Source organism: Mus caroli, unplaced genomic scaffold, assembly GCF_978045245.1.
Source record: "Mus caroli unplaced genomic scaffold, Mus_caroli_1 scaffold_18, whole genome shotgun sequence".
In the NCBI taxonomy this organism is placed as follows: domain Eukaryota; kingdom Metazoa; phylum Chordata; class Mammalia; order Rodentia; family Muridae; genus Mus; species Mus caroli.
The window spans coordinates 27,764,387-27,791,632 of NW_028227273.1; the positions used below are offsets into that span (position 1 = coordinate 27,764,387).

General features: G+C 43.5%; 1 protein-coding gene across 4 annotated transcripts in view; it reads left to right on the plus strand.

The window, feature by feature from the left end:
• Positions 1–27,246, plus strand: part of Ptprm (protein tyrosine phosphatase receptor type M) — a 688,723-nt gene that overhangs the window by 147,986 nt on the left and 513,491 nt on the right. For all 4 annotated transcript variants that reach the window (XM_029470944.2, XM_085832583.1, XM_085832584.1 and 1 more), the window contains exon 2: positions 13,138–13,260. In XM_029470944.2, the coding sequence (XP_029326804.1) occupies positions 13,138–13,260 (123 nt within the window). The remainder of the gene's footprint in view (positions 1–13,137; positions 13,261–27,246) is intronic.

The window sequence follows — 27,246 nt, forward strand, 5'->3', positions numbered from 1 at the left end:
TGACCCTCCCATGACACCCCTTGTTTATGCTTTCTGGGATGTTTCGTGTGTGCTTCCAATGTTCATCTGACTTCCCTCTGGTAAGTCAGGTAAACTTGAGCCTCTGTGTCCGTGTTGCATCAAACTGTGGCCTCTGTCTAATGTCTTTTGTCGTCGGGGTACAGGATGACATGACATGGCTGTGTTGCTCTTGTGTAAATATGTGGGTTGAAAAATCTCTCACCATTAATATGGACAGGCCATAAATGACCTCCTGGACCCCAGGTAGCTGATACTTGCTGTTTCAGTGGGAATCCGAGTGTACAAATGAACCTAGATAGGGTAGTCTTGGATGTATGAGAATGGTGTTAGTAAATATCTAACAACTAGGGGAGGGGGTCTCAAGAGCATGCTGTGAAGTGCTCCAGGCAAAGGCACAGGAGAACATGAAAGAAAGAGGTAAGGGGAGATTTGTACCTGAGAAGGAGTGTGGAGGTGGGTAGGGGTATACCAGGCCACTAGGAGGACATGCCCTTCAGCGGTGTAGTAAGATAGTGTGAGTTCCTCAGAGACAGTTGAGTGACAGTGTGGCTTGTCCTTGACTGGATGATAGTTCCAGTGGGCAAGGAAATGGCCTAGGCATGATTGTCCTGTTCCCCACATCCCCTCCAGCAGTGGGGTCACTGGAGACGTGTTCTACAGCTCAGACAGAGTCCCAACACTACTCTCTACAGCTCTGATTCCATCCATGTGTGGTGGAGATCAGGACCTATGCACTAATAATTGATCCCTGCCAATCAGGTGCAGATGGCCAATGAATTATCCTTTGATTAACTGCTAATTTTTTTTTTTTTACCGAGAATTTGATATCCTGGGGAGTTATAACATTTCCACCATGCACATGTGTCATGGGGAGATAGATCACATGGCTAGCTCTTTTGTATTCTCAGAGTCATCCTAAGATGCTGGGTTTCAGAATCGCTGAGCAACAAAGGAAGTCGCACAGAGCAGAGAGGGAGAAGGCAGTCATGAAGGCAGGGACCTTGGAAGAGTGGGAGGTGCTGCTTCTATGAGTAGAAAAGGGGGTGTGGTTCAGGGTTACTCTGAGAAGCTTGGGAGAGATGTAAAGTTTTGCTATCCAACTTGTGAGTCAGGGATGTATCTCAGCGCTGAGGGTGGAAAGGGTGCATAATGGATCCAGAGACCCAGCCCCTCACCTGCAATGGTAGGTCTCTTATTTTTAAAGAAATAATTCAAGTCCACACTTTCCTTGACCTAATTAAATCTTCTGTTTTCCCCATGGCTTTCATGTTTTAATTTGAAGTTAGTGATATAAAACAGTGAAGTCGAATGAATTTCCTTATTGAGCGGTGTTAGTAGGAGACTCATTTTACTATCCTGTAGTTAAGGTCATGTCTACACTTCTTTAATAAACATCTCTCCGAAATTGATAGAGCTTGGGGGTGGGGAGTCAAAACTGGTGCCAGCTGGTTTTCTGTGGAAAGGAGATGAACACCCCCACCCCCCAACTCTTCTCTAAACCCAGAATAGAGTGAGTGAATCTACTACTAATGTTGACAATTTTAGCTCCTCAAGTGGGACTCAGCACCTCTGAAGGGACAGTTGTTGCCCGTGTGCTTGCGGTGATGTGTCAAGGCAAGACAGAGATGTCATGACGTGGTAGCTCCCACAAGTGCCACATTTGGTCACTGTCTTTAATAGCTCCAGAAATGGAGCTGCTCTTTGCAATCTCCTCCAGACATATTCCTGGCCCCTTGAAGGGTTACTGGCCCTTAAGCTAAACCCAGTCAGCACTCTATTGATTTACAGGAGTTTACTTTGCATTCCTGTCATGCTCACATTAGGTTAGATAGTCTTCACAGTGTGTGCCCAATATGGCTAAGGCTAGCTATAAGGTTACAGTGCATCCCATAGTGGTACAGAGCTGGGCTTCATTGTACTTACCCAGCATTCGGAACACTCAGAGAGTTTGTGGCCAGTGTGGGCTTCATAATACTGTGTCACAAAAATATGAAGACATTAAACAAAAGGAATGAAAAACGGGGGGGGGGGGGCAAAGGGAAGGGTGGAGTGGAGAGAGGGGGGATTTTATTTTATTTTAGGATAAAGATATTGCTTTTATAGATAATCCATACTTACAGTTATTAAATACTGTTACATATAAACATTTCGTTGCCCGTGGTATCCCCCAATATTTAAAATAAGTGGTGGACTTAGTGTAATCCTAGCTGTTCAGGGCCTTTCCTATTGGCTGCTACATCAAGTCAGCTTAGAAGTTTGAGACCAGACAGGGACAAGATAAAAAAAAATTCTGTGTTCAAATAAACAAACGAAGAAAACCAAATAAATAAATGATGAGAGAGAAGAGGGAAGAGGGAAGAGGGAAGAGGGAAGAGGGAAGAGAGAAGAGAGAGAGGGAGGGAGGGAGGGAGGGAGGGAGAGAGAGAGAGAGAGAGAGAGAGAGAGAGAGAGAGAGAGAGAGAGAGAGAGATATCATCCATCGGATGGAAACAGAGTTTTAGAAGCTCTTGATATGGTCCACCTTTGTGTTTTGAAGACTCTAGCTGTTGCTTGAGGTTAACCATGCTAGCTAATAGACTGGTCACGGCCTGCAAAGAGAAAAGTCAGTGTTTGGTTGTTTACTAGACAGATAGGAAAAGAAGCTGGTAAGGAGATATTACAGTATTTATATTCTATCTATAAACACATTTCATCCTTGCAGCATTCTTGAAGGTGGATGGGGCCCCTTCTCCCCTCCCCCATAGAAGGAAGAGACCAGCTCTTAAGTTTACAGGGTAGGTGCTTGTTTGTGTCACCAGGGGTTAGCACATTGCATCTCCAGTGGTGAACATGGTCTTCCCATCACATCTCTCCTGTGCCTGCCAGTCACCTTGCCTTCCACAGAGCCACAGGGCTGGAACTCAGACCCCCTGCCTCCCAGCCCAGCGTGCTGCTCTCAGACAACCCTTCTTTGGAGTTCGCTGTGGACTGCCTGCTAAAATGTGACTAGATCATTGAGCGAGCTCTTAATAAAGACAAGAAAGACACACCCCCTACAGTGACCCTGAGAAAGTAAATGTTCCTAGTTCACTACATTTGAGCAACTAATTGGTCCTAGAAAATGACTGGAGGAAAAAGCTGACTCATGGCAGTTTGGGGCTTTGTAAGCCTTGCTCTCAGCTGGGAGGATTTTGTATAGAATCTGTTTTCTAATTTTAAAAACTATGTAACGAAATCTTCAAAGCTTGCTTTCTTTAGGGCCCCAGTTTGCTACTAAGTGTTGACTAGTTTTCTACCTCACTCACTTGAAAGACCTGTAACATGAGCTCACCAAGGTCCTTTTGTGCTTTGGACCTAAAACCCAACCTGACTGGCTGCCTTTAAGCAGAACCCCAGTGTGCTTCATAGTCTGTGTTTCTTGTTGACTGGTGCTGAGGTCTGCTAAATCTTAGCCTCATTATGCAGATTCTTAGAATAGCAGGCCTGGGGTATCTTTGCAGAGTTTTGCTTCTAGTTGCTGACTCTCTGCTTTCCCTTTTCTTGTGGATGGTTTAGGCTTTGGAACTGGCTTTTGTTCTTTCTCTTGCCTCCTACAGAGTTTCTACATTGCTCCTTTTAACTCTCTAGGTCCCCTGAGAATTGTCATATTCATCTTCTGTCTGTCTCCTCTGCCATCCCTTCTTTTCCTCCCCAATGACTGATTTCATGACTGATACTATACCTAAGTCCTAGATGGAAGGCATGAGACTGAGAGAAGGACAGAAATACCCCTAGTCACATCTTCCATTGGCGTGGCCTAGATGATGATGTTCAGTGACTAGGGTCCAGGCTTTTCTCCTGTCTTTCTTCCTGCCACAGACAGAACACCAATAGATTTCTGTTCTCATCTTTGTCATAAAAACTTCCCATAATTCTGAGTATTTAATGAAAGCAAGCATTTTTTGGGAACTGGGAATTAGTGATACAGAGATGAGCAGAACATTTTTGTTTTCCTAATTATTGGTGCTTGCAGTGTGGTAGGAAAGATCAGCATGGCACTATTTGACATCAAAACGCCAGAGTGATCTGTTCTTTATAGACCAGAAAAGGTAGATGGGCTCAATGCCCCTGGCCATGTCCCCCGCCCCCAAATTAACAAAACCAACAATGTGTGTTAAGTTGTAAAAATTAGAATGTTTTCCCATGGGCAGTTAAGAGTCATTGAAGAGACTAAAGTGTAGACCTAGGCTGAGATTCAAACCATGGTATAGGAGAGATGAGGGACTGATCGGGAAAGCCTTGAGAGAGCCACGTGGATCACAAGATGTCAAGACAAGAACTATGTGATCCTAGTCACTATAAACAATGTAAAGGAACACCTGTTCATTGGTGTTTCTCTTAGAGATGCTGTGAGCCTCCTATAGTAAAAGATCATCTTGAATCAATGGCCATGCTTTGGCATGTACCAACAAATTTAGCCATCTCCATTTCTGTGGGCAGCTAATAATAGTTGTTAGAGCCATGTATCCCATAAGGGGTAGACTCACAGATTTTTCTCATGATCAGGATTATCCATGAAAACTTCCTTCAAGGAACTTCAGAAACTAAAGACAGCACACAATTCTACAGTCATTACAACAATGATGTCAGGTCACCTGAGCATTGAAAGACACAGTTGTGTCCTGAAATGAACATAGAATCAGGTGAGAGGAAGTTTTGTTCCACTAGTGAAGCTCAGGATCTTTAGACCAGTGAGTAACCCTGAAAGGGATGAGATGCCTCACTATGTCAAGCATGGGGATGGAGGAACAAAGGCAGGTTCAGAGAAAGATGGTGGGGGTGGTCAGGAAGAATGACAGGTCATTCTTTTCCTTCCTCATCTCTGGGGGTCTGGGACATCTGGACCAAGCACACTCATTCTCTACCACTTACTTCCCTTGCCATCCTGAAATTCACAGAAGTCAAATGGACATTTGATATGAGGGCTGCTCACCTCTAGAATCTAAGACAGTGAGCAAGACCTGTTATAGACAGATCTAGGACTTCTAGAAACCTGCCTCCCTGATCCCAGTTCAGCATGTTCAAATGCCCAAGTTACCTACCCTATGTTTTATTAGTCAACCCCCCCCACACATATAGGAACCTAGAATAAAATGGTTTATACGACTAAGAGAATACATGAAATGGTGTGTACCTTCTCCTTGTACTTTGATCTTGCTCAATGAACGTAATGGATAGAGCTGTGTTCCTTGAGGTATGCATAATTAGCAAGCATGATTGAATGGCTGGATTCAGTTTATCTGCTGCTTCTGACAATAACGTATGCTAGTAGAGTTATAAAGAGATAGATTTGTAAATCATAGCAAGCAGGCAGGAGCGCTCCTGGGCTTGGATGAAATTCTCCCTGCTATTAATTTCCTGCATTTTTTTTAGCATGGTCATCTTCTGCTTGTTGAGAGGGTCCACTTAGGAGAAGAACAACAGTTGAAGGGTATTCTGACATGAAGTGAGAACATAAGGTTTAGGTCTTTGAGCCAGCCCCAGTGTTTTATTGTCCTTCACATGTAAGGTGTTTATGACTAAGCTCATATTGAGAACTGTGACGACCAAATGGCTTTGTTCAGGTCCTTTGGAAGAATATAGTGTGTCTGGCTATTTATGGAAGAAAATATTTGGGTTTCAACTTTTTCTGGTAACACTTTTCAAAGTCCATTGCATGCATGCTGTTATACTTGTGCACGTATGGTACTTTGCAAACAAAACTTGTAAACTACAAACGTAGTATGATATGACTTTTGAAAGAAAACAACGTCCCCTTTTTGTAAGTGCTAAGGATGGACCCCACGACATCCCTCTCACCGAGTAAGCGTTCTACCACCGAGTTATTCTCTAGCCCACCAAAACTTGCTGATGTCTTCTTAAACTATTTGTAACTACTAATCTAGATCAGTCTTTTTAAAAATAGGTCAGTGATTAGATTATTCTGGGACCTTTTTAAAGTTATAGATCCCGGAGGCCCGTCCCAGGAGTTCTAGTTAAATGTGTTATTCTAGGAGATGATTGGCAAACGGTCTACATTAGAATCCCTGGAAGCTTGATAAAGCCCAGATAGCTGAGGGCCAGAGTGTCTGATTGAGGAGCTGGGGTGCAGCCTGGAAATGTGTGCTCCTTTCTGGGTCCTATAGATGCATTGGACCCCAGGACCTGCTCCAGTGTGGGAACCTGAGACACTAGTGATCCAGGGAATCACATAATCAATCACGAATGGAGGATGTTCTTCTCCCCTAGACAGTGTTTCAATTTCTCTACCCTGTATCTAAGACAGAAACGGTCAGATGCTTTTCACAGTGCAGTGTCTGTGTAGAGGGCAGGATCACCAGATAGAGTCACAACTGCACAGTGAGTTGTTGGGAGTAGTTTTGTTCAAACCCAGTAGCAGCTCTATTAGGAACATGTCTACATACAGAAAAAGAGACGAGTCAGAAATCACTAGAGGATTTAGAAATAGAAATAATGACCCCACCCATTAAAAACCAAAATTTTTTAAGATCAATAAGGACAAAAAAATAAAACCAAAAAAACTTTACGGCTTGCTGCTATCCAGCCTGTTTAAATATTAGGAATTCAAAGATCGATAGGTAATGAAGACTGCCGTAAGAGTAATAAGCCATGGAAACTTTGGGGACAAGCTCATTTGCTCTGCGCCACGCACAGCACATCTACAGGCACATGGCATGGTTTACAACAGAGCGTCGCATTAGCCATTTAAATGCCTGTGCGATGTGTAAAAACTGCTTGCTAGATTAAATTATGTTGGAGAGCATTTCTGTAATGCTCGTGTCTGATCCACTAAACGTCATAGCACAGTCCCAAAGTTTCAGAGGCACCGTATAGTTTCACTTTTTAGCAGGCAATTAAATGTCAATGTCAGGGAGATTTAAATGAAGAAGGCTGGGGCTCTGGTGTGTGGGTGCAGGCACCTTTTTCTCTAACTCTTAAAACAATTATTCTTGCTATAGCTCACTTTCTGCTTAGGCTTTGAATTGCTTGGCTTATAGCTGTTTGTCTTTCAAGATAGAAATAGATGGGTAGAACCGCCTGTGGTTTCATGAGTCTCAGGAAAAGAGGACCTGGAACATTGTTCTTTAGAGCAGTATTTTAGAATGCTTTTTTTTTAAAAAAAATATGTTTTCTCCATGGAGAGACCCATTAAATAGTCTTTTATGCATTTCATAAAGCCGGACTTAAACGGGGTCATTCTGTGCTTTCAACAAACGTGTAAAATGTATCCCAGTCTCACACAAAGAAACTTTAAATGGACTGCAATTACAATCATAAGAAGCACTGCTCCAGTCTATAAGTCAATTCTACCAGTTCAAGGTAGAACTATTCAGAATGCGTGTTTATCTCACAAGCTTATGAAATAGGACATTGGATTGTTCCCTATTTGCTTCTTAGAAGCCTTGCTTTTCAGCGCTCCCTTACAGCACAGGCCATTAACAATCAGTGTAGTATTGAGCAGCCTCAGAGAGGTCTGTGAAAGGCACCTACAGAGCAGAGCCTGAGTTTTGCATGTAGACCTTGGTTGAACTGCTGGCTATGAACTGAACCACTAGGGTAACTGGGTGAGCTGTTTGATCACACTCAACTGCCATTTGTGAAAGCAGGCGTGCTCACTCAGGGTCCATTCAGAAGGCAGAAATAACACCAGACTGGAATGTGGGGTGTGGCATATAGAGACTGCACTGCATCGTTGGAAGAGGAGAGCTCTGATGAGAAGGGATAGCAGAGTGTGGAGCAGCCCCAACCAAGCACAGACATGGAGCTGAGCCCTGCCAGGCAGTGCTAGTAATTGAAAGGAGTTCTTGCAAGGGTGCAGCTGTAGACCTTGGAGGAAACCCTGGAGACAGGTATATGACAGTGCTCCACTGGGGCCGTCGGCAAAGGTCCTCGAGCAGGCTCTAGGACAGCCTACTGTCAGAGATGTCAGGACTAGGAGGGTTCCTGTTTCGTGAGCTAAGGACCCTACTAGGTAACTAGGCACATAGTGAGACCATGTGCCTCTTCTTCTTGCACTCTCTGTCCTACACCCTCCCCCAGAGGAAATTTTAACTTCTTGCCAACTGGGACAGGAAATGTAGGTTAAAGGTCTAGACCAGTGGATCTCAACCCTCCTAACACTGTGACCCTTTTATACAGTTCTTCATGTTATAGGGGTGACCTCCAAACATAAAATTACTCCTGTAATTCATAACTTCATAACTGTAATTTTGCTACTGTTATGAATTCTAATGTAAATATTTGTGCTTTCTGCTGGTTTTTGGTGATTCCTGTGGAAGGGTCATTTGATCCCCCAAATGGGTTGGGACCCACAGATTGAGATCCACTGGTCTAGACAGGGTAGGCACTTCTAAGAGCCTAGTAATTGAATTACAGGAGTTAAAGCTGATGACTGGCACAGGAATTTGAAAACTGCTGGTGCTTGCCTCTAGGATTTTAGAAAAAAACAAAACAAAACAAACAATTAATCTAGAGAATATTAAATGCACCTGTATTTCGTGTTATAAGTTCTTTGAATCTGACATATTGAGACAAAAGACTCACACTGGATTTGAGGAATAGACAAAATAACATTGCCCTTAGACTGTAGCAGGCATTTGCCCACTTTGAGGAATTGGTGCCTGTAACTAGCAGAGGATGTTGGATATCACAGGTTGCTCTCTGAACATCTTAGTGGAACTCTTCCATGTTTCATATTGATTTAAAACTTCAGCCTAGCCAGTCAGCTTCAGGTAAGAGAATCTGCCCCAAACTAGAGGCTTTGATACATATTTGAATCCCTCTGGGATGAAGTGAGTAGATCAGGGACACTGTTTGCAAAGCTGAGGAGATCAGAGTGGAACTGATTTCAAGTGTAAGCAGAGAGTGATGTAGTTTGTAAGTGCATATAGAGGTGAGCTGGATCGGGATGGCATGACTGCAGGATGCAGTCTGAAGAAGTTTATTTTCAGATTCATTTTTGTCAATTTTGTGCAGGTGCCCACAAAGGCCAGAAGAGGGCATCAGATCCCCTGGACCTAGAATTGCAGGTGGTTGTGGGCTGCCAATGTGGGTGCTAGGTACTGAACCTCAAGTCCTCTGGACAAGCTGCAGGATAATCTGCAAGCTTAACCACTGAGCAGATTCTCCCTCCCCCAAAGGTAAATATATTAGTAACTAGCGCCTGTGTGAGCTTGATGCATATCTGTGAGCACAGTCACCTCATCATGCACAGGTATGTAAGAGGATAACTTTGTAAAATCACTTTATCCACCTTTAAGCAGGTTCAGGGAATTGAACTTGGGTTGCCTAGCTTGTACTACAAGCTCCTTTATCCATTGAGCCATCTTGCCAGTCTTCCAAATCAACTTCTGACCCACAACCTGTGGCAGTTTGTATTGGCTCTGCTGTCTCTCTGGCTCAACGATTCAGATGGATATGAATCCTTCTAAATGTCTCTCTGGAGTAAAAGTAGGCCACCTTCTTATACCTTATAGGGTAATTATTTCTTAATACTGTTGGTGAAATGGGCCATTTGTGCTACCCCAGAGAAAAAGGCAAGATAAATTCCCTCCAGTATGCAAATGGCAATCTTTTATTTTCATAAATCAGGAGTGACCTTTCTAGACAACTAGGCTTGCTACCTAATTATTGCCAGAATAAAAGAATGCTGGGCCACAATTTGTAGAGAGTTCATTAACATTTAACTGGCTTATAGCTTTAAGCCATAATAAAAAGTGAAGATATGGAGCCCCAAAGTCAAGTTTCCAGCCATGTCATTTGGAGATCTACTTGAATCAGGCTCACTTGAATTAAGACAGTTTTAATTGTTTAGGAGGATATTATACCATTCTTAGTTTAAGTTTTTTCTGGCAACATTATTGTAAGCCAATTCTGCATTGCATTTAAGGAAACACATTGCCCCCATCTCCTCTCCCCTCTGATCCTCTCTCTGTTCCTCTCTGGTTTGCTGTTTTTTGAGGTAGAGTCCTGCTCTGTATCCATGGCTGGTCTCACACATGCCACGCACACGCCAGACGGGCCTCTCCCTTGTAATCTCGGGCTCACAAGAACCGGGGTTTTCTTTTTAACTTCCATTCTGACATCATTTCCTTTTATTTCTTCCTGTTTGGGGTTCAATAAAATCATCTCTGCTCTCATGAGCTCTCACTGATAAAGAACACATACGAGGCAACGTGTCTCAAGGCAACAGGAAATGTATGGGGGAGCCTGTCTTCGAGGGGTCTGAAGATCCTGCGTCCTCCCAGAGAGATGTATTTTCCCTCTCACGGTCTCTTTCATGTGGTCAGACCTGTGCAGACACCAGCAGCACTGCTGCTTTGTGATTTCCCTCTCTCCATCCTCACTTCAGCATCAGGCTACATCTTCAGTGCAACATCTTACAGTCCTTTTGAAGACCAAATCCTTAACCAGCCTCCAGTGGCCTTGAGGACACTCCTACTGTTCCGGCTGTATAGGGGAGATAGTCAGCGTCCTATCAGCATTGTCCCAGGAGGTGCCTCTTCCTTACTGTTACTTGTACCGCTGCTCTTTGGTTTCTTCTTCAGTGCTGAAACTATTCTCCGTGTCACAACTACAGCTTGCAACAGACCATTCCCTTCCCCTCAACCCCCCTTCCAAATGGTTACATCTCTCCAGTATCAGGATATCATTAGCATCCAATGCTGAACAGATCCACTTTGCTCCAGAACTCAGTAAAACTGTAAGGAGGAAAGGGCGGGGGGGGGGGGGGTGGCGGGAGAGGAGGGTGGAGGGAGACACATGATGATCACCTGTTCCCACAATTGAACTTTGACTTTAATGCTGTACCTTTGATAATGAGCTTGGTGTTCCCCGGGGAAGGCTTAATTGAGACTATAAGTATTGAAAGCATTCAGAAGCTAGCATGCTGATAACTGCTGTCTGAAACTTGGCTAAAAGTCTTAGAGGGCCGTTTGGGACAACCTGAGGTGTCTTGACTCACTCCTGTCTAGCATTTCCCGGCGCATGCAGGCACATTTGGGCAGAGTACTCATCATATCTTCAGATGCAGGTGGAGTAGCCCTTTTCCAAAACTGCTAGGAACCAGAAATGTTGAGGGCTGAGGAGTGTTTTGAAACACACTTGGGTATATAATAAGGTGAGTGCCAAGGGATGTGGCCAAGCTCTGAACACAGAATCTGCTCATTTCATAGGCCTGCACATGCAGCCTGACAGTGATGTTTGTATTCTTTTGCCTTTTGAGTTTGGCCCCATCACCTGAAACCAGGTGTGGAAGCCGTTGAACTTGTTGAACTAGGTCAGTGAGCAAGAAGTTTCAAATTCAAGAGCATTTTGGATGTTGTGAGTAATTTTGATTACTCTGTGATGTAGATATAGACAGGGGAGCTAATTCCCAAATGACAGGGTCGGGACTGTCAGGGCTGCCCAAGGGCTGGAGTGGAAAAGAAATGGATTTGGTAAGGATAAGTGGATTGTCCTGTGCATTCAGAGAGAAAACATACACACACACACACACACACACACATACACACACACACACACACACACCCCAAAACCCTCACAAAAGGAGAAAACCTTGACAGCAGGTGTGGAAAGACGCATTCTTTCAGCTCAGGATGGACCAGGGCTCTTGTCCAGTCTGTTGTTAGAGTGAGGTCAAGAGCAGAAGATGGCTGGATTCTGCTCCAACACAGGGTACCACTCTTGTGGACACCATTCAGAGAGCACCTGCTAGGATGCTGACAGGTCTGAAACCTCCCAGGAGGAATTAGGGAGAGCAGAGCATGTATTGCCTGGGGAAGCTGAGACGTAGGACATGACAGTGCCTTTCAAACTGTCAATTTTTCTGTGCCGGGGCTGGGAATTTTACTGTTGCCTTGTGGGGTGGAAGGAAGATAAATGGATGTACCTTCAAGAGGCAGAGTGGGGACTAGAACTTCTCAGGATGTTTTCTACGTACAGAATGTGCAGTTTCTCTTATGTCTTCTGAGACTAGCTGTTCTGGAAGGCATAGGATTGATTTAGGTGGGGAGCGGAGGTGGCGGTAAAAGTTGAATCAGGTGACTTTTAAAATTCATTTTGTCTCTGGTTTATAATTGCGGTTTTCCTTGCCTTCTGCCTCTAAGGTGTACACGACAGGCACCGTACCATAATCATCCTAAAGCTGCATCCTGCCATAAGTCCTTACGTCTTCCCAGCTGCCAGCAATGATAATTAATATTTTGAGTTAGGGGGATTCACTTACTGTGCAGCTGATTATGTCAGTATCTACTCTCCATTGATGTAATGGATAGCAGGGCTTTTCGGGATTGTTGTTGGGATGGGTGTCATCATTCACTCTTCTCTGTGAGTCATTTGGACAAAGACCCGTCGCTGTAAGTAATGGAAAGGCTGTGGGGTGGGACTGGAAACTGGCAGTGCCCTGAGTGGCACTGAGTCGGAAGCAGCTGATCTTCTGAGTATGTGGATACTGCCTTTTATATCTTCTTACTTAAATAGCTTCATTCAGTGCACCAAGAGTAAGCAGATGTTTGCTACACGTTTAGCCTTGAAATTTCTGCCCCTAAGACTTGTGTGGATTATGAAGTGACTTCATGATCTATTTTTTGATTATGAGAACTCGGTGGTTGTTTCCCTAAACCACAGGCTGAGACCTGTTTCCGTGTAAGGTATAGAAGAGTATTTTGCAGGCTGTCCTCACCATGTGTGCTGTGCCCGGTCTTCTATGCTCACACTGGTGTTTGGGGGGAAACAATTCTCGTTTTAATTTTTGAACAAATTATAATTTTCCGTGGAAAATATGTTGAGTCTTTGAGGGGGTCCTATTAAAGTTTTGAAGGCAAGATGAATTCCCTAAGTTCAGTATTCATCTGAAACGTGAATTTTGAATCTGTTTATTTCAATTGTCTTCTACCAACATTGGGCTTCTTCTAGAGAGCAACGTATGTATCTGTATTGTTACAATCAAGCAACATTATTCAAAATTCTGCAATTCCCAAGTGGAAAAATGTCAAATCACACTCGGATGTCAAGTTGATTTTTTTTTTTCATGACGCATCTTACTTCATTTCAGTCTTCTGGTTGTAACTTATATTGCCTCTTTGCCTTCCCTTGTAGGTGGCTGCCTCTTTGATGAACCATACAGCACATGTGGATATAGTCAAGCTGACGAAGATGACTTCAACTGGGAGCAGGTGAACACCCTGACCAAACCGACCTCTGACCCCTGGATGCCATCAGGTTTGCCCTTGCTCTTCAGTATTTTTTTCTGAAATGGGGGTGGGCATCTCGAGGGTCTTCATAGTTATGGAACATTGTCGCTGGATACTGGTTGAGTGAAAGCCCATGTCTGTCTCTAAGTGCTGTTCTTGGCTGGTCAACTGGGGAGGGTGGTGTAAATGAGAAGATGGGCTATAGGAGCTTAACCTTGCATCTCTCTCTCTTGAAGACTCTTATGGTCCACTCTCTGTATCTTTGGGTATACTTTGGCTGAATTAGTGGACATCATCCAGATGACCTTTCTCAAACAGCAGGTGTGGGGACAGTTGGATGTCTCTTCTGGAATTACGTGTCAAGGATGGAACTTCAGCACCTTGAATCAAACCTCCTTTCTCAGCCTCAGAGCCTCAGGGGCTCTCTTGTCCTGAGAGATCATGACCCTGAAAGCCTTTGGAGGATGCAGCAAAACTGCGTGGATTTTTTTTTCCTCTTCCCTACCACGAAGGGCTTAGTGAATTTCACGCTAAGTAGAATCTACTACCTCACTAAGCATCAGTCAGAATTTTTTTTTGAAAGAAAAGTAGAAAGAGCATGACTGGTCTAGTCACAGCGGTGCCTGACTATTTTAAGGGGACCCTCTTTTCAGGCTGTGACCTTGGCAGTCCTTTTAAAGGTTTAGAATTGCAGAATCCCTACGAAATTGGCTGATGAATATGGCACTAAGGCCTCAAACTACTAAAAACCTATTATTGAAACCTAGGTTTCAGATAAAGCATTTTTTTTTTAGAAAATATAAGAATATAAAGCTTTTCATTAATGTGCCTACATGCAGCAGTAATTAGATTTTGTGTGTAATCTTGTAAAGGCACCTTCAAAGCATGAGGTGGAATCTAATGTTGTTCTTAATAAGCTTTAACAGTTATGATGACCACCGTGGTCTTCTCTCGCCTTCCCTTAATTCCTTATAATTTCCAAGTCAGGAGCCATAATCTCTTTAGCACTGTGGCTTTTTCGGGACTACCGAAGGTTCGCCAAGTCTTGTTTGGTGCCAGATGGTCTTCTCCTTTGCTGACTTTCTTTTGAGCATTTGCCCGTCACTGCTGCCTCGGGAGTTACTTGATTAGCTCCACTCTAACTCTCCTTTCTCCTCTTATTTGTGATTGATAGATAGTAACATGGCTGTTCCTCCCTGCTCTGTTCCTCCCCAAGGAGAGTCCTTGTCCTGAGAGCAGTTGAGCCTATCCTTGCCACTGCCCCAGGTGTCCACTGGTATCCAGAGAGGCTGAGATGGTGGAGAGTTAGGCCTGGTAGATCTGTCCATGCAAGCACCGTCACTGTATGATGTCATGTCTGTCTTCTCATTTGATGAAATCTGTGCCTTTCTGGATGCTGTACATCAGGAAGGATGGAAACCAAGATCACTCATGTTAGGCAAGCGCTCCATCTACCACTGGGCTTGTTCCCTAAGCCTCCAATTTGCAATTTGTTCACATGAGGTATCTGCTTCCATTACTGTGGCCCTTTATACTGGATACAATGCTTCTACAAGAAGCCTAAATATTGCAGAGTCCTCTTCAGCATAGGCTGACTCTATTTGAGTCATAAGATAAGTACCTCACTGGATGAAAAAGAGGTTTGCCACCAAGCCTGACAACATGAGTTCAATACCCAGATCCACATGATAGAAGGAGAAAACCAACTCTGGAAAATTATTTTCTTCTCTCTCGTTGTAGGAAACAAACTCAAGTCTAGAAGTCTAGATACATACATACACACACACACACACACACACACACACAGAGAGACAGAGAGACAGAGAGACAGAGAGACAGAGAGACAGAGACAGAGAGACAGAGAGAGACAGAGAGAGAGATAGAGAGACAGAGAGAGTCACATACATGTCACACACACAGTAGTAAATCTATAAATATAATTACAAGACTATTAACATCTCTTATGGTCAATGGATGGCAGAGAGAACCTCGTGGCTTTTGTTAGCCACATCAGTTTGTTGTTTTAAGGCTTCATTAAACAATATAGTTGGATTTGTTCTCACACCTATGTTACTTGTTCTGCTACATATAGACTGATGTCGTATTGACTTACAGTTGCCCTGTTGGCCGAATGTAACCACCTGACTGTTTCAATACAGCTTGTAAGCTAGGAGTGGTGTCTCCATCTTTAAGTGACTGGAAACTTTTAAAAAGAATAATAGTATTTTGGAGATATGAATTTCAAATTTCAGCATCCATTAAATTTATTGTCACACAGCTATGGCCATTCAGGGTAACAGTGGATGGCAGCTTAGGCTCTGTGGTCAGATCTTCATGGCTGGGACAGAGATGAGTGCACAGACCTGTGTCCCTCACTCTCACCGTTACTGGGGCAGTATATTCTCCTGACCTAGGCTGTTTCAGATTGTGAATCTTTTGTATTCCTGTAGTCACTTTATAACTATTAGCCATGGCATGGTTTCCTGTTTCCTCTCACCACCAGTCCCTGTGGTTTTCCAGCCACTGCTTGTGTTTCTACTCCTAGTGCCTCAGCCTTGGCTGCGCTACTGTGGTTCCTGCTAACAAACAGCCCATCTAAATGAGTTTCAAAATGTTGACAGCCTAAAGTACTACACTGATTTAGGCCTTGATGTTACTCTGTCTTTTCTGAAGTCAAAGGTGGGGTTTGTTCCTTGGAATCTTCCATGTGAGAGGTTATTAATAACCATATTTTGAAAAGTGAATACAGTCTGGAGCTTTAACCAAACTGACTTGGTCTCTCCTTTGAGCTGGTAGCATCTCTCTGGAACCACACGTTAAAGGGAAACACCAAGTATCATAAAACTTTGTGCATTTAAACTTGACGCTTCTGTAGTAGGCTCTGTACCTTAATGGCTTTCTTAAGGGTAGAACAAGCTAACTATTCTCTTGCTGGTAACTGCGTGGCTTATTTCATATGAATTGATCTTCATTAGCACTGAGGGGAATTTTAAGTGTGTATCATAAAGATTGCCACTCTGACCCTAGGGACTTTGAGTCTGGTGTATTTTGTTAGCACTGCAGCTTCTGGCCTGAGAGAATAAGTCACATCCTGTCACATCCAATTCACATAGGGCATTGTCCTAAGAAGTGTTTCATGAGCACAGAATATGTACCTAGGGTAGAACAATAGTCCTTGTTTCTATAATTTTTTTTACTATATAATATTTGTAGCTTACTGCTTTCATTCTAAACAGTGGATAGAGATTTATTTATTTTAAATACTTTTTTGGCAGTGCTGGAGAGCAAACTTGGGGCTTTCTACATGCTAGGCAAATGTCCTACCCTTGAGATATACCCCCTGGCCCCTGCAGGACATTTTTATCCTTTTATTTTGAAACAAGCTTCCATTAAGTTACCCGAGCTGGGGTTGAACTCACTCTGTGGCTCTACGTAATCACCAACTTGTTATGATCCTGTTTCAGCCTCTCTCAGAAGGCTGCACTAAGAAACCAGACATATTGAGGAGGCTGGAGGGATGAGTGAATGATGGATAGCCTGTGTTGCTCTTGTAGAGGACCTGGGTTCAATCCCCAGCGCCTATAGGGGACCTTGCAACAACTGCCCACAACTCAAATTCCAGGGAATGATATCCACTTAGGACCTTCCCACATACCTGCACTCAAAACTCAGAAGCAACACCCCCCAACCCCACCACACACACAATTTTAAAACAACAGATCTTTTAAATTTTGATATTTAGTTTTTAAATATCTTTTAATATTAATTTTAATATTATTAATAATATACATCTTGTGAATGAGATCAGTGACTGATATATAATAAACACAATACAGTTGTCTGCAGGAGCTCTTTATCCTAAAGTAAATTAAAAGCACAACTACCTGGTATTCACAGAATTTACATGCATATCCACACTGTCCGTTTAAGATACTTTATTTATAAGGTGTAGTTCCTAAGGCAACTATTATGAAGTTAACTTGGGCCCCATTGCAGGGGGTAGGAGGCAGGGGAGGAGGAAATTACACAGCTGGCTCTCAGGAAGTATGGCTTTCAATCATAGAACCGTCCTTTGACCTTCTTGTCTTGGCTTTACCTGTTGGAAATGATGCTGGGAGACAGAGTGACTCAGGCCTGAAGTGTGGCTGTGGTACCCAACCCAAGGCAGGGAGACAGAAGTGCCTGGCAGAGGAGTGATAGACAGTTTTAGTGTGATGACCCAGAAAATAGAAAAATGACTAGGCGTATTTGTTTAGCATCAGCTGCACATTGGGGAGGATGATGGACTGGCAGGGTAATTGAAGTTTTCTCTTTGGGTCCACTATCAGATATTTTCCACGTGCTGGGGACAGCCTCCGTATTTATTTACACTCCGGGTCTTCTGTGGCATTTTGTGGATAATGAAAGGGATGGCTGTGAACTAGGGAAGGCTATTTGTCCTCTCGAGTCGCTGTGTGTATCTGGCAAGGAAGACTTTTGTCACAGATTATTCAAACATTTGTTTAATTATCTCACCAATTCTTCAATCAGCTGCCCCTCTGCAAATGTTAATTAAACACCTGCCTCGCACCAGCCATTGTCTCCTGAGCTGAACAGAGATGCATCTTCAGCACCTCCTTCCATTCTAGGTCTGACTGGATGGGTCCAAGGTCACATGCTATAAAGCGTGTTTGCTCTTGTTTAGCGGGTGAGGTGCTAAATGTTTAAATGATAATGTCAGCTTCAGTACAGCAGGCTTCGCACTCAGCAGCAGCACGAGGTTGGGTTTGGCTCTCCTAGATGCTTTGCCCCTTAAACAAAACAGAAGGAATGGTGGGGAAAGAAAAGAGTGTACATCATAGGTGAGTGGTTGTACTTGTTGGGCAGTCTCTCTCATCAGACAAAGTAAGCTTGTGCAATCAGATGGTTCTAGCAGTTGACACACTTGAACCGTGAGGTCTGAGTAATTCGATCCTTGTGATGGCAATCTCAATACTTTACACCCCAGGAATCAGAAATCCAGAGAGGCAGATCCTTTGCTTTTCAGACCGTCGTTGGATGACCTTGTAAAGGTGTACATGTGGGCCAGGCCATAGATGTTCAAACTAGGGCATCTCTTAGCATTTTCAAGTGGGCTTGAAAATTACCTGTTGCGGAACTGTTTGTACACCCTGAAAGAGCCTGCAGTGTCCCTTCACAAGGCCCTCTTGTAAGTTCTTAATTTCTTAATTTTATACCACCTTTATTCAGTCATATATGGTCATCCTGCCGTATCTGTAGGCTCCATATTCATGGATTCAATCCACTGCAGACAGACAGGATTCAAATAGAACTATCTCTACAGGCCTCCTATGGAAGTATTTTTTCTTCTCATTTTCCTTCTACAATAAAGTACAGCTGTTTACGTATCATGTATGTGTTGATGGTTATTATAACTCATGCATAAAATGACAGGGTGCACAGTAAATATTATAGCCCTTTTAATATAGAGGACATGAACATCAGTGATGTGGGTATTACTGAGGGGTCCTGGGATAAATCCCATGTGGATATCCAGGGACAGCTGTATTTGTGTGTTGAATGACTTCTGTAGGGTTGGCCCTCAGCAGACCAGCAGCTGAGTCTTTCTTCCTGCTGATTATAACCCACAGAGGAAACAGGCACTTGACCAATAAGTAGTGAGAACATAATTAGTGGTAGGCAGTACTTGAGGCCAAGAACAAAACCTACTGAATAGAGACCTGAATTGAGGCATGGCCAGGAAGCCATGGAGGCCAAGTGGTCCAGATGAGTTGGGGGCAGGAGTAAATGGGTAATCTTTGCAGGGCTAATGATCGCAGATTATATAAGACCTTGAAAATGATGAGATATTAAGAACCTGCCTCATGGAAAAAATCTATGTTCCATATCAGAATCTCAGCCTCATTCCTAGCCCAGTATAATGTGAAAGAATTACCACCTCCCTCTTCCTCCTCCTCTTCCTTCCATCCCTCTTCTTCCTCCCCTTCCTTCTCTTCTCCCTTCTCCTCTTCTTTTTACTCCCCCTCCTCTTCCTCTTGTTCCTCTTTCTCTTCCTCCTATTCTCCTCCTCTTCTTCCTCCTCCTGATTCTCCTCCTCCTCCTCTGGTCTTTCTCTCCCCCCTGCATCTTCTTTCTTTCCCTGCTCCTCTTTATCCTCTCCTCTTCTCACCCCTCTCTTGCTCCTCCATCCCTCCTCCCATTTTCTTCACCTCTCCCTACTTCCCTTCTTTCTTTTCCTGGAGTTTAGTGTAAATGCATCACTCAGTTTACCTTCAGCTCCATAATATAGGTAGCTTGTGCCAACTTCTTGTTGTCCTTTCTGAATGACATCAAGTGAAGAATATAACTTAAATATCTTTGGGAGATTTCTGAATAGAGTTATAAGAATCTGAAAAGAGCCTTTGAGAGTAGTAACATTTATTACTGCGGTGGCAAGTCAAGGTGCATATGCCACTGTCTGTGGGACATGATTCTTTTTTGTTTCCAGCTTTAACTCTATCATAAAACTCAACATAGTGATTGTGTTGGGTCTTGGATTATTGTAGTTGGGTCTGGATAGTCCTAGTCTCTTAACTCAGGATGTGGAAAAGGGTTTGTTTGTCCTTGACTCTTCCTTGTAAGCCTTCCATTGTGTGACTTCCAAAGAGCACTCCTCATCCCTCATGAAACTCATGTCACCAGGAGGGAATTAGAATGAGTTTCCACTTTGAAGTGCGATCCTAATACAAAGTCCAGGGCTGTGTCCTGTTAGTAGTTTCTAAGTTACAGAATGGAGAGAAACAGCTAGAGATGGCAATAAAGATAGCCCAGAGGTTTAACTCAGTGACTGATGGAGAACACCTGGCTCTGTCTGCCTCATGCACACATGGTGTGAGTAAGTGGTCCTCTCACAGTGGCCCTCACTGGCTATGTAACTGTGTAACTGTGACAGTTCTGGCTACATGGGGATTTTGGATATGGCTGTAGGGGATGGATCATATTTCTTATTAATTTGAAAAGGAATGAGTTGCCTAGTCTTTGAATTATGTATGATTTGGATTTTTGCCCAATAGAAATTGTGGTAAAATATAGAAAACATCAAATTAGCCATTTTGACCATTTAAAAAAAAATTTTTTTCCCTTTGGAAATTATATTGGACCATTTCCCTCTACCCTTTTCTTCCTCCAAAACTTCTCATATAGAAGAGGATACTTGTTCTCTTTCAAGTTCATGGCCACTTCTTTCCACTAATTGTTATTTTTGGTGGTGGTGGTTGTGGTAGTGGTAGTGGTGAGCTCTCTCTCTCTCTCTCTCTCTCTCTCTCTCTCTCTCTCTCTCTCTGTGTGTGTGTGTGTGTATTCCTAAATAAATAAATATAGTCTTCTTGGTCTAGATAATGTTATGTGTGTGTTTCAGAGCTGTACACATAATGTTATATGTACACTCTTCAGGTCTACATAGTGTTATGTGTGATCATTTGGTATTGGTAAACTAATTGGTGTTCTCGTCCCTGGGAATAACTGTTTCTACCACTCTGAGAATTCGTTAGTTGCCTGTGTGTAGTACTAGGGCCTCACAGTCTTTACCCTGCCCACTTTAGCATGTCCATTGTTGTTGTCCTTGTTCGGCCCATGTCGAGGAAGTCATGTTGGTGAGACTTTATGGGCTGGCTTCTGACATTCCTATGAGACACAATGTCACAGTAAATTACCTGTTCCTCTGGCTCTTAAAAATGGTTGGATCCTCCTATTTCAATGATCCCTGAGCCTTTAGAGGCAGATGTCATTTTGTACATGTGTCCTTTGGGATGGGGCATCTCAACTCTGTGTTTTGATTGGTTGTGGTTTTCGGTATTGGTTTCCTTCTATTAAGAAGAGAAGTTTCTTAGGATACCCAAGATATAAGTTACAATTTGCAAAACACATGAAACTCAAGAAGAACGAAGGCCAAAGTGTGGACACTTTGCCCCTTCTTAGAATTGGGAACAAAACACCCATGGAAGGAGTTATAGAGACAAAGTTTGGAGCTGAGAAGAAAGGATGGACCATCTAGAGACTGCCATATCCAGGGATCCATCCCATAATCAGCCTCCAAACACTGACACCATTGCATACACTAGCAAGATTTTGCTGATAGGACCCTGATATAGCTGTCTCTAGTGAGACTACGCGGGGGCCTAGCAAACACAGAAGTGGATGCTCACAGTCAGCTATTGGATGGATCACAGGGCCCCTAATGGAGGAGCTAGAGAAAATACCCAAGGAACTAAAGGGATCTGCAACCCTATAGGTGGAACAACATTATGAACTAACCAGTACCCCGGAGCTCTTGACTCTAGCTGCATATGTATCAGAAGATGGCCTAGTCGGCCATCACTGGAAAGAGAGGCCCATTGTACTTGCAAACTTTATATGCCCCAGTACAGGGGAACGCCAGGGCCAAAAAGTGGGAGTGGAGGGGAGGGGAGTGGGGGGGGGAGGGTCTGGGGGACTTTTGGGATAGCATTGGAAATGTAAATGAGGAAAATACCTAATTAAAAAAAAAAGAAGAGAAGTTTCCTTGATGAGGAGTTGGTGAGGATTACACTCATTTGTGGGTCTAAGAAATGTTTACTGTATAGTTAGGGATTATGCTGATTTAGTTAGAGTAGTGATTATAGGTAGGATCTCTCCAATCTCTCACTAATCTTAGGTAGTTCATTAAGTTTCTAATACCAGGCATGATTTCCCTCCTTTTGAGGAGGTCTTAAATCCAGTTAGAGAGCTGTTGGTTACCACCCAGGTATGCATGCCACTACTGCACCCTTTAGGGTTATTGTGCCGAAGTGGTTGTTGTTGTGGCTTGTAGATGTTAGAGCTGGGTAAGATTCTTTATTCCTTCCCTCCTTCAGAACTGTGTGTGGACCCTCCGGATACTATGAAACCTAGACCTCAGGGAGTAAGATTTCAAGTCAGTTCTAGCTGAGGAGTCTCTGGGCGCTGTGTCTGAGAGCATGACATCTCCAGCCATAGGGACTCACCTTTCACTTCTGCGGGGCGGAGATGTCAAACCAAGACAACAGCAGTAGTATATAGTGTTTTGGGAATCTCTTGGACAGCCGCCATCTTAAAAGAGCTTCTCATGTCTGTTGTTTGTCAGCTGGTCTTTGGTTCTTAGAGGGAGACTTGACAGCCTAGATGGGCAAAGTTTATTTAAAGTACATGCATGTATTTATATGCTGACTTTCCTGTATTGCAGACATTTTTAGGTAGTTGATAGTTCCTTGTGGCTTTCCCAAACATCCTTCCTGCTATTCCTTTCTTCTTCTGAACTCATCTTGGTCCTTCTTTCATTAGAGCCCCATCCCACCCCACCCTACCCCACCCCACTGTTCTCACTTCCCCATCTGATCACTTGGACCTTGCAATTCTCCTCTCTGTCCCTCCCCTACCCCAGCAGTGGCTCCATTTCCCCTTCATTCCAGGATATGTACTTCTATCTGAAGACTTGCCCCATTGAACTCTGGAAGCCAGTGTAAAGTCTTTCTCCTTTGAGTTGCTTTTTTTTCAGAGTGTGTCATAATAGCCAAGGGAAAAGAAGCTAAGATAATGTTGCTATTTAGCTGACCCTGTCTTGCTATGCCTTTGAGATTAAGATTGATACAATAGTGCAACAATGCTTGCTGCTTAACTTGTTTCATTTGGACCAGTGGAAGCCTGCATTTTGTAACCACAGTGCCTTCTTAGCAGTCAACGGGTATTTTCCATCAAAGTTCTGCTAAATTCCAGTCTTGGAGACTTGGAAATTCACAAAACATAAGAATAGTGATTAACTTTGTTTAATATATTTGCCGCAAAGTATACAAATCTGCCTCTGTATATAAATAAGCACTGTAATAGTTTTACTTCTTGCTTAATTTCCTGTAAAATTATCCAAGATGGCATTATCAGAGAGATGGGAGGCCAAGTAATAGAATAAACAGAGGCCAAATGTGGCAGATGCTGCAAATGGAGCCAGCATTTGAGTAGAGAAGTCAAGGAAAGAGAGAGATGAGGATCAGAGACATTAGGTGATGGTTTGCTTGTTATACTTGGCTCCAGAACCACACACTGAGAATTCGGAGAGTGGCAAGGGCTTTTCTGTTCCACCTCTTTGCTCTACAGAGAAAGGCTGATGCTAAACATGGCCTACTTATAAAAAAAAAATGTAAAACCTTCTTTGACTAAGTGTGGGAGAACAGGACTGTAGGTTATGACTTGGCACTCAGAAATAGCTCCATTCGTCTTTTGAGCATATTCCTAACAGAAAATACAAACTGGGATTAAACAAATTGCAAGATCATTTCCCCAGCACAAGAAACCCTGAGGCCTAGATGTTTGTCTCCAGGACCTAGGGAAGTTGGTCGGTACCTGTGTCTCTGTGAATGCATGTGTGTGGTCAGACAGGCTTGGGGTGGGAGGGTGCATTGCTCTATCTGGGTAGAGCCCTGTAGCAGGTAAGTGGTAGTCCTGGTAAGCCTTCACTCAACCGAAGTAGGGATCTCAGTGGACATTCCGGGTCGTCTGAGGCTCATGTATTTCATATTCTACCACCTTCTTCAGAAGTTATTTCACAGTCTCTGGAGAGCCTCAGGACTTCCCTGGCCAGCGTTACTAAAGTGTGAGAATCATTTACATGAGCAGGGCTAGGTTCAGGTTCTTCCCAACTTCAAATTAGGGCAGACTGAGGCTCCAACTTGTCCTTTAGCTCACATCATGCACAAAGCATGGCTCTAGGTACTGAGTCTCTAGTGACAAGCCTGGACCCAGGCGATCCAGTGCTAAGGAAGTGATGTGATGCCATCTGGCTGTCCTGAGCCTGGCAAGGCTACTCCCTACCAAGGCTAAGTGTGGAGAAACAGAAGACTTCTAGAAGAAAGAATGTGCCAAGAGGGCCACAGGTACATGACTGGGGCTGGAGCATTACACAGAAGTGGTCCTAGACAGAGACAGAGTTTGGAGAGAGTGTGAGCATGCTCACACTGCCTTGGAACTTCCAATGGTGGAAGTAGCAGCCATGCATCTTGAGGAGAAGAGACAAAATGGGACACTTAGGAATGCTTGTGTATGTGTGTACTGGTGTGTGAAGTACATGTGGGTGTGCAGAGTATGGGGCACTTGGGGATATGTATGTGTGTGTATGTGTGTGTGCGTGTTTGTATGTGGAGTACATGTGAGTGTGTGGAGTATGTGTGTGTGTGTAAGGAAAGGAGTGTTTCCTGGGTGCATGTGGGTGTGCATGGGAAAGCTGGAAGCTTATGTCAGATCTGCTCCATCATCCGCCCTCCCTTTTTTTTCTTTTTGTGTCAATCACAGGATCTAGACCTCACCATCACATGTTGGCTAGGTGGGCCGGCCACCAAATCCCTGGGACTCACATTCTTGTGCCCATTTTTATGTGGGTGTTGGGATCTGAACCCAGGACTTCATGTACATTATTCCCCCAGCTATCTGAGGAAACACTGTTAGAGACTCTCCTGAGTCACTGCAGGAAGTGATTCAGGGAGATGAGTTGATGGCTGATCTTTGGCAGAGGAAGGAGAGAGCACCAGCTCCATGAAGATGGAGATTCAGGTTATCAATACGGTGTGCGTGTTATGTGCATACATATGGATGCACGCAGGCACCTTAGGTGTAGGTCTTCTCTCTACCTCGTTACACAGGGTTTCTCCTGTTCACTACTGTAGATGCCGGGCTAGGTGGCTGAAATCTTCCAGCAATCCCCTTTGCAGAGTGACGTGTCAGAACTACAGGTGACACATTGACCACTGCGTCCCATATCTACCTGGGTCCTGGGGATCTGGGTTCAGGCTGTCAAGAGTGCATGGCTAGGGCTTTCCTCACAGAGGCCTCCCCTGTCTGACAACTCAGATTTTCTGGTGAGTGTTTCAGAGACGTCATAATGAGCTCTGACTGGAAAATAAAGACAGAAGAAAGAGTCACGGGTGTAAGAATTCAGTGATCTTAGGAGATTTTATGGCAAATTTAAAGGATCACAAGTATTTATTTCTGTGCAGAAGGGAAAAAAATGAAAAAAAAATGCATATGCGCATGCGTACATGCATGTGTGTGACACAGACTTGCCAATATGAGCACCTAAACAATTATTAAAGCTAGGTGAAGTATATATAAGTTTAATTACTCTTCCACTCTTTTGAACTCCTTCCTGAATTAAAATCAGCAGTGTCAATGTGAGGGGAGAGAAGAACACGTGTCTGGGGCGGATTGGCAGTGCACCTTTGCCGACCTGAATTTTATCCACGGATGCATTTTAGGCAAATGCTGTCAAACTGCACAAAAATATTTACATTTCAAACAGTGAGAGCTGAGGCCTGCTTCCCTTTCTCAGCATATTGTGATTCCGTTCTTGGTCACTGCTAGAGAGGCTCCTCAGAGCCCAGGGGTTTATGTAACACCAATTTGGGGCAACTAATTTCAGGGATATAATTCTAGGACTATGTAAACTAGGACAAGTCCTTCATGATCTGGTCTTAGGTCTCAGTAGATGTATCAAGGATAACACATCCTGTCAGTAGATACCTTGCTGGCTGACTGACACATTGGAAAAAGTGCATAAAAATGGGGATTGGGAAGTTTTATTTTTGAATTTGTACTTGCATGTGTCCCTGTCCTCTTCAGAGCAGGGAGACTAAGTACAGGAAAGCTCCTGTCTATTTCTTGGCAAACTCTAGAAAATGATTATGCAGATCATTATTTTAAATAAGTGGACTTTAATGCCTAGTTAACCGATACTTTCTTCTAGATAGTGACAAATTATATTTTAATGCAGTGTTCTGAAGCTTAAGTGGTAGGAAAGAGAAATAAATATGGCTATTTAATTAATTGTCTGCTGGACAATCATAGGGCCTCTATCTGGTGGGCGGACAAATTCAAACATCTGATTATGTGGCAGTAAGTGTCCGCATCACATACCTGAGGTAGCATACTAATACAGATGTTTATGCTTGTATGGTGATGTCAATGAAAATTTGTCCTTCAAGTGGTTGGTCCTTAGTTGTATGATTTTAATAGTTAACCATAGAACTATTTCTTTCTTTCTGTGTATATGTGTTCGTGTGTGGCAAATGCATGTACACATTGTGTGCATTTCTGTAAAGATCTGAGTTTGCCATTAGATGACTTCCTTAATCACTTCTCCACTTTCTATTTTTGAGGCAGTCTCTTGCAGATCCTGGAGCTAGGCTTGGCTAAGCAGGCTGGCCAGAAACCCCGGGGTACTTCCTTTTCTCCATTTCCCTGTTGCTGGGTTAAAAATGCATGACATCATCCCCTGGTGTTTACACAGATGCTGGGGATTCAAACTCAAGTCTTCATGCTAAGTGAACCATCTTTCCAGCTCCAGTGTTGAATTGTACATTGCCAATTGTAGAGAATGTATTCAATACCTTCATCCTTACTAGTAGACTTGAAGACATAGGCTGTGTCAGATCCCATGCTTTTAAATCTAGAAAAATGGAGTTCCTGGGCTTGGTCTTGGGAAATTCTAAAATCCTCAACTAGTCATTTATTTTCATGACATTTGTTTGTTCTTTCCTATGCTGTTGAACACAAAAAACATCCTGGGATCTCACACCTTGTGAAAAAACACTGCGACCTCCCTAATTATTCTCTATAAACAAAGTGTCTCTTAACTTATTGGAGTCCTGGGGAGTGACAGGATACAATTTGCCAGTAGGTCAACCACTGAGCTGATGACAAGTGACCTTTCTAGCATTGCAATCAATGCTTGTTATTTGGGAAACAAAATGATACAGTTTGTAGCCTTCAGCTGGGTGGTCACTGGCTCTCACCAGCATTGACAGACGACTTTGTTACTTGGCCCAGATGAGTCAGTTAAGACAGGAATGTTAATTTCTGGGAGGGAGAGATGGCTCCGGATTAAGAGCATTTGTGGCTTGCTTTTGATGAGATCTAGAGGTCAACTCCCAGGACCCATGGGGGACAGGTTTACAACTGTGTGTAACTTTAGCACCAGGGGATCTGATGCCCTCTTCAG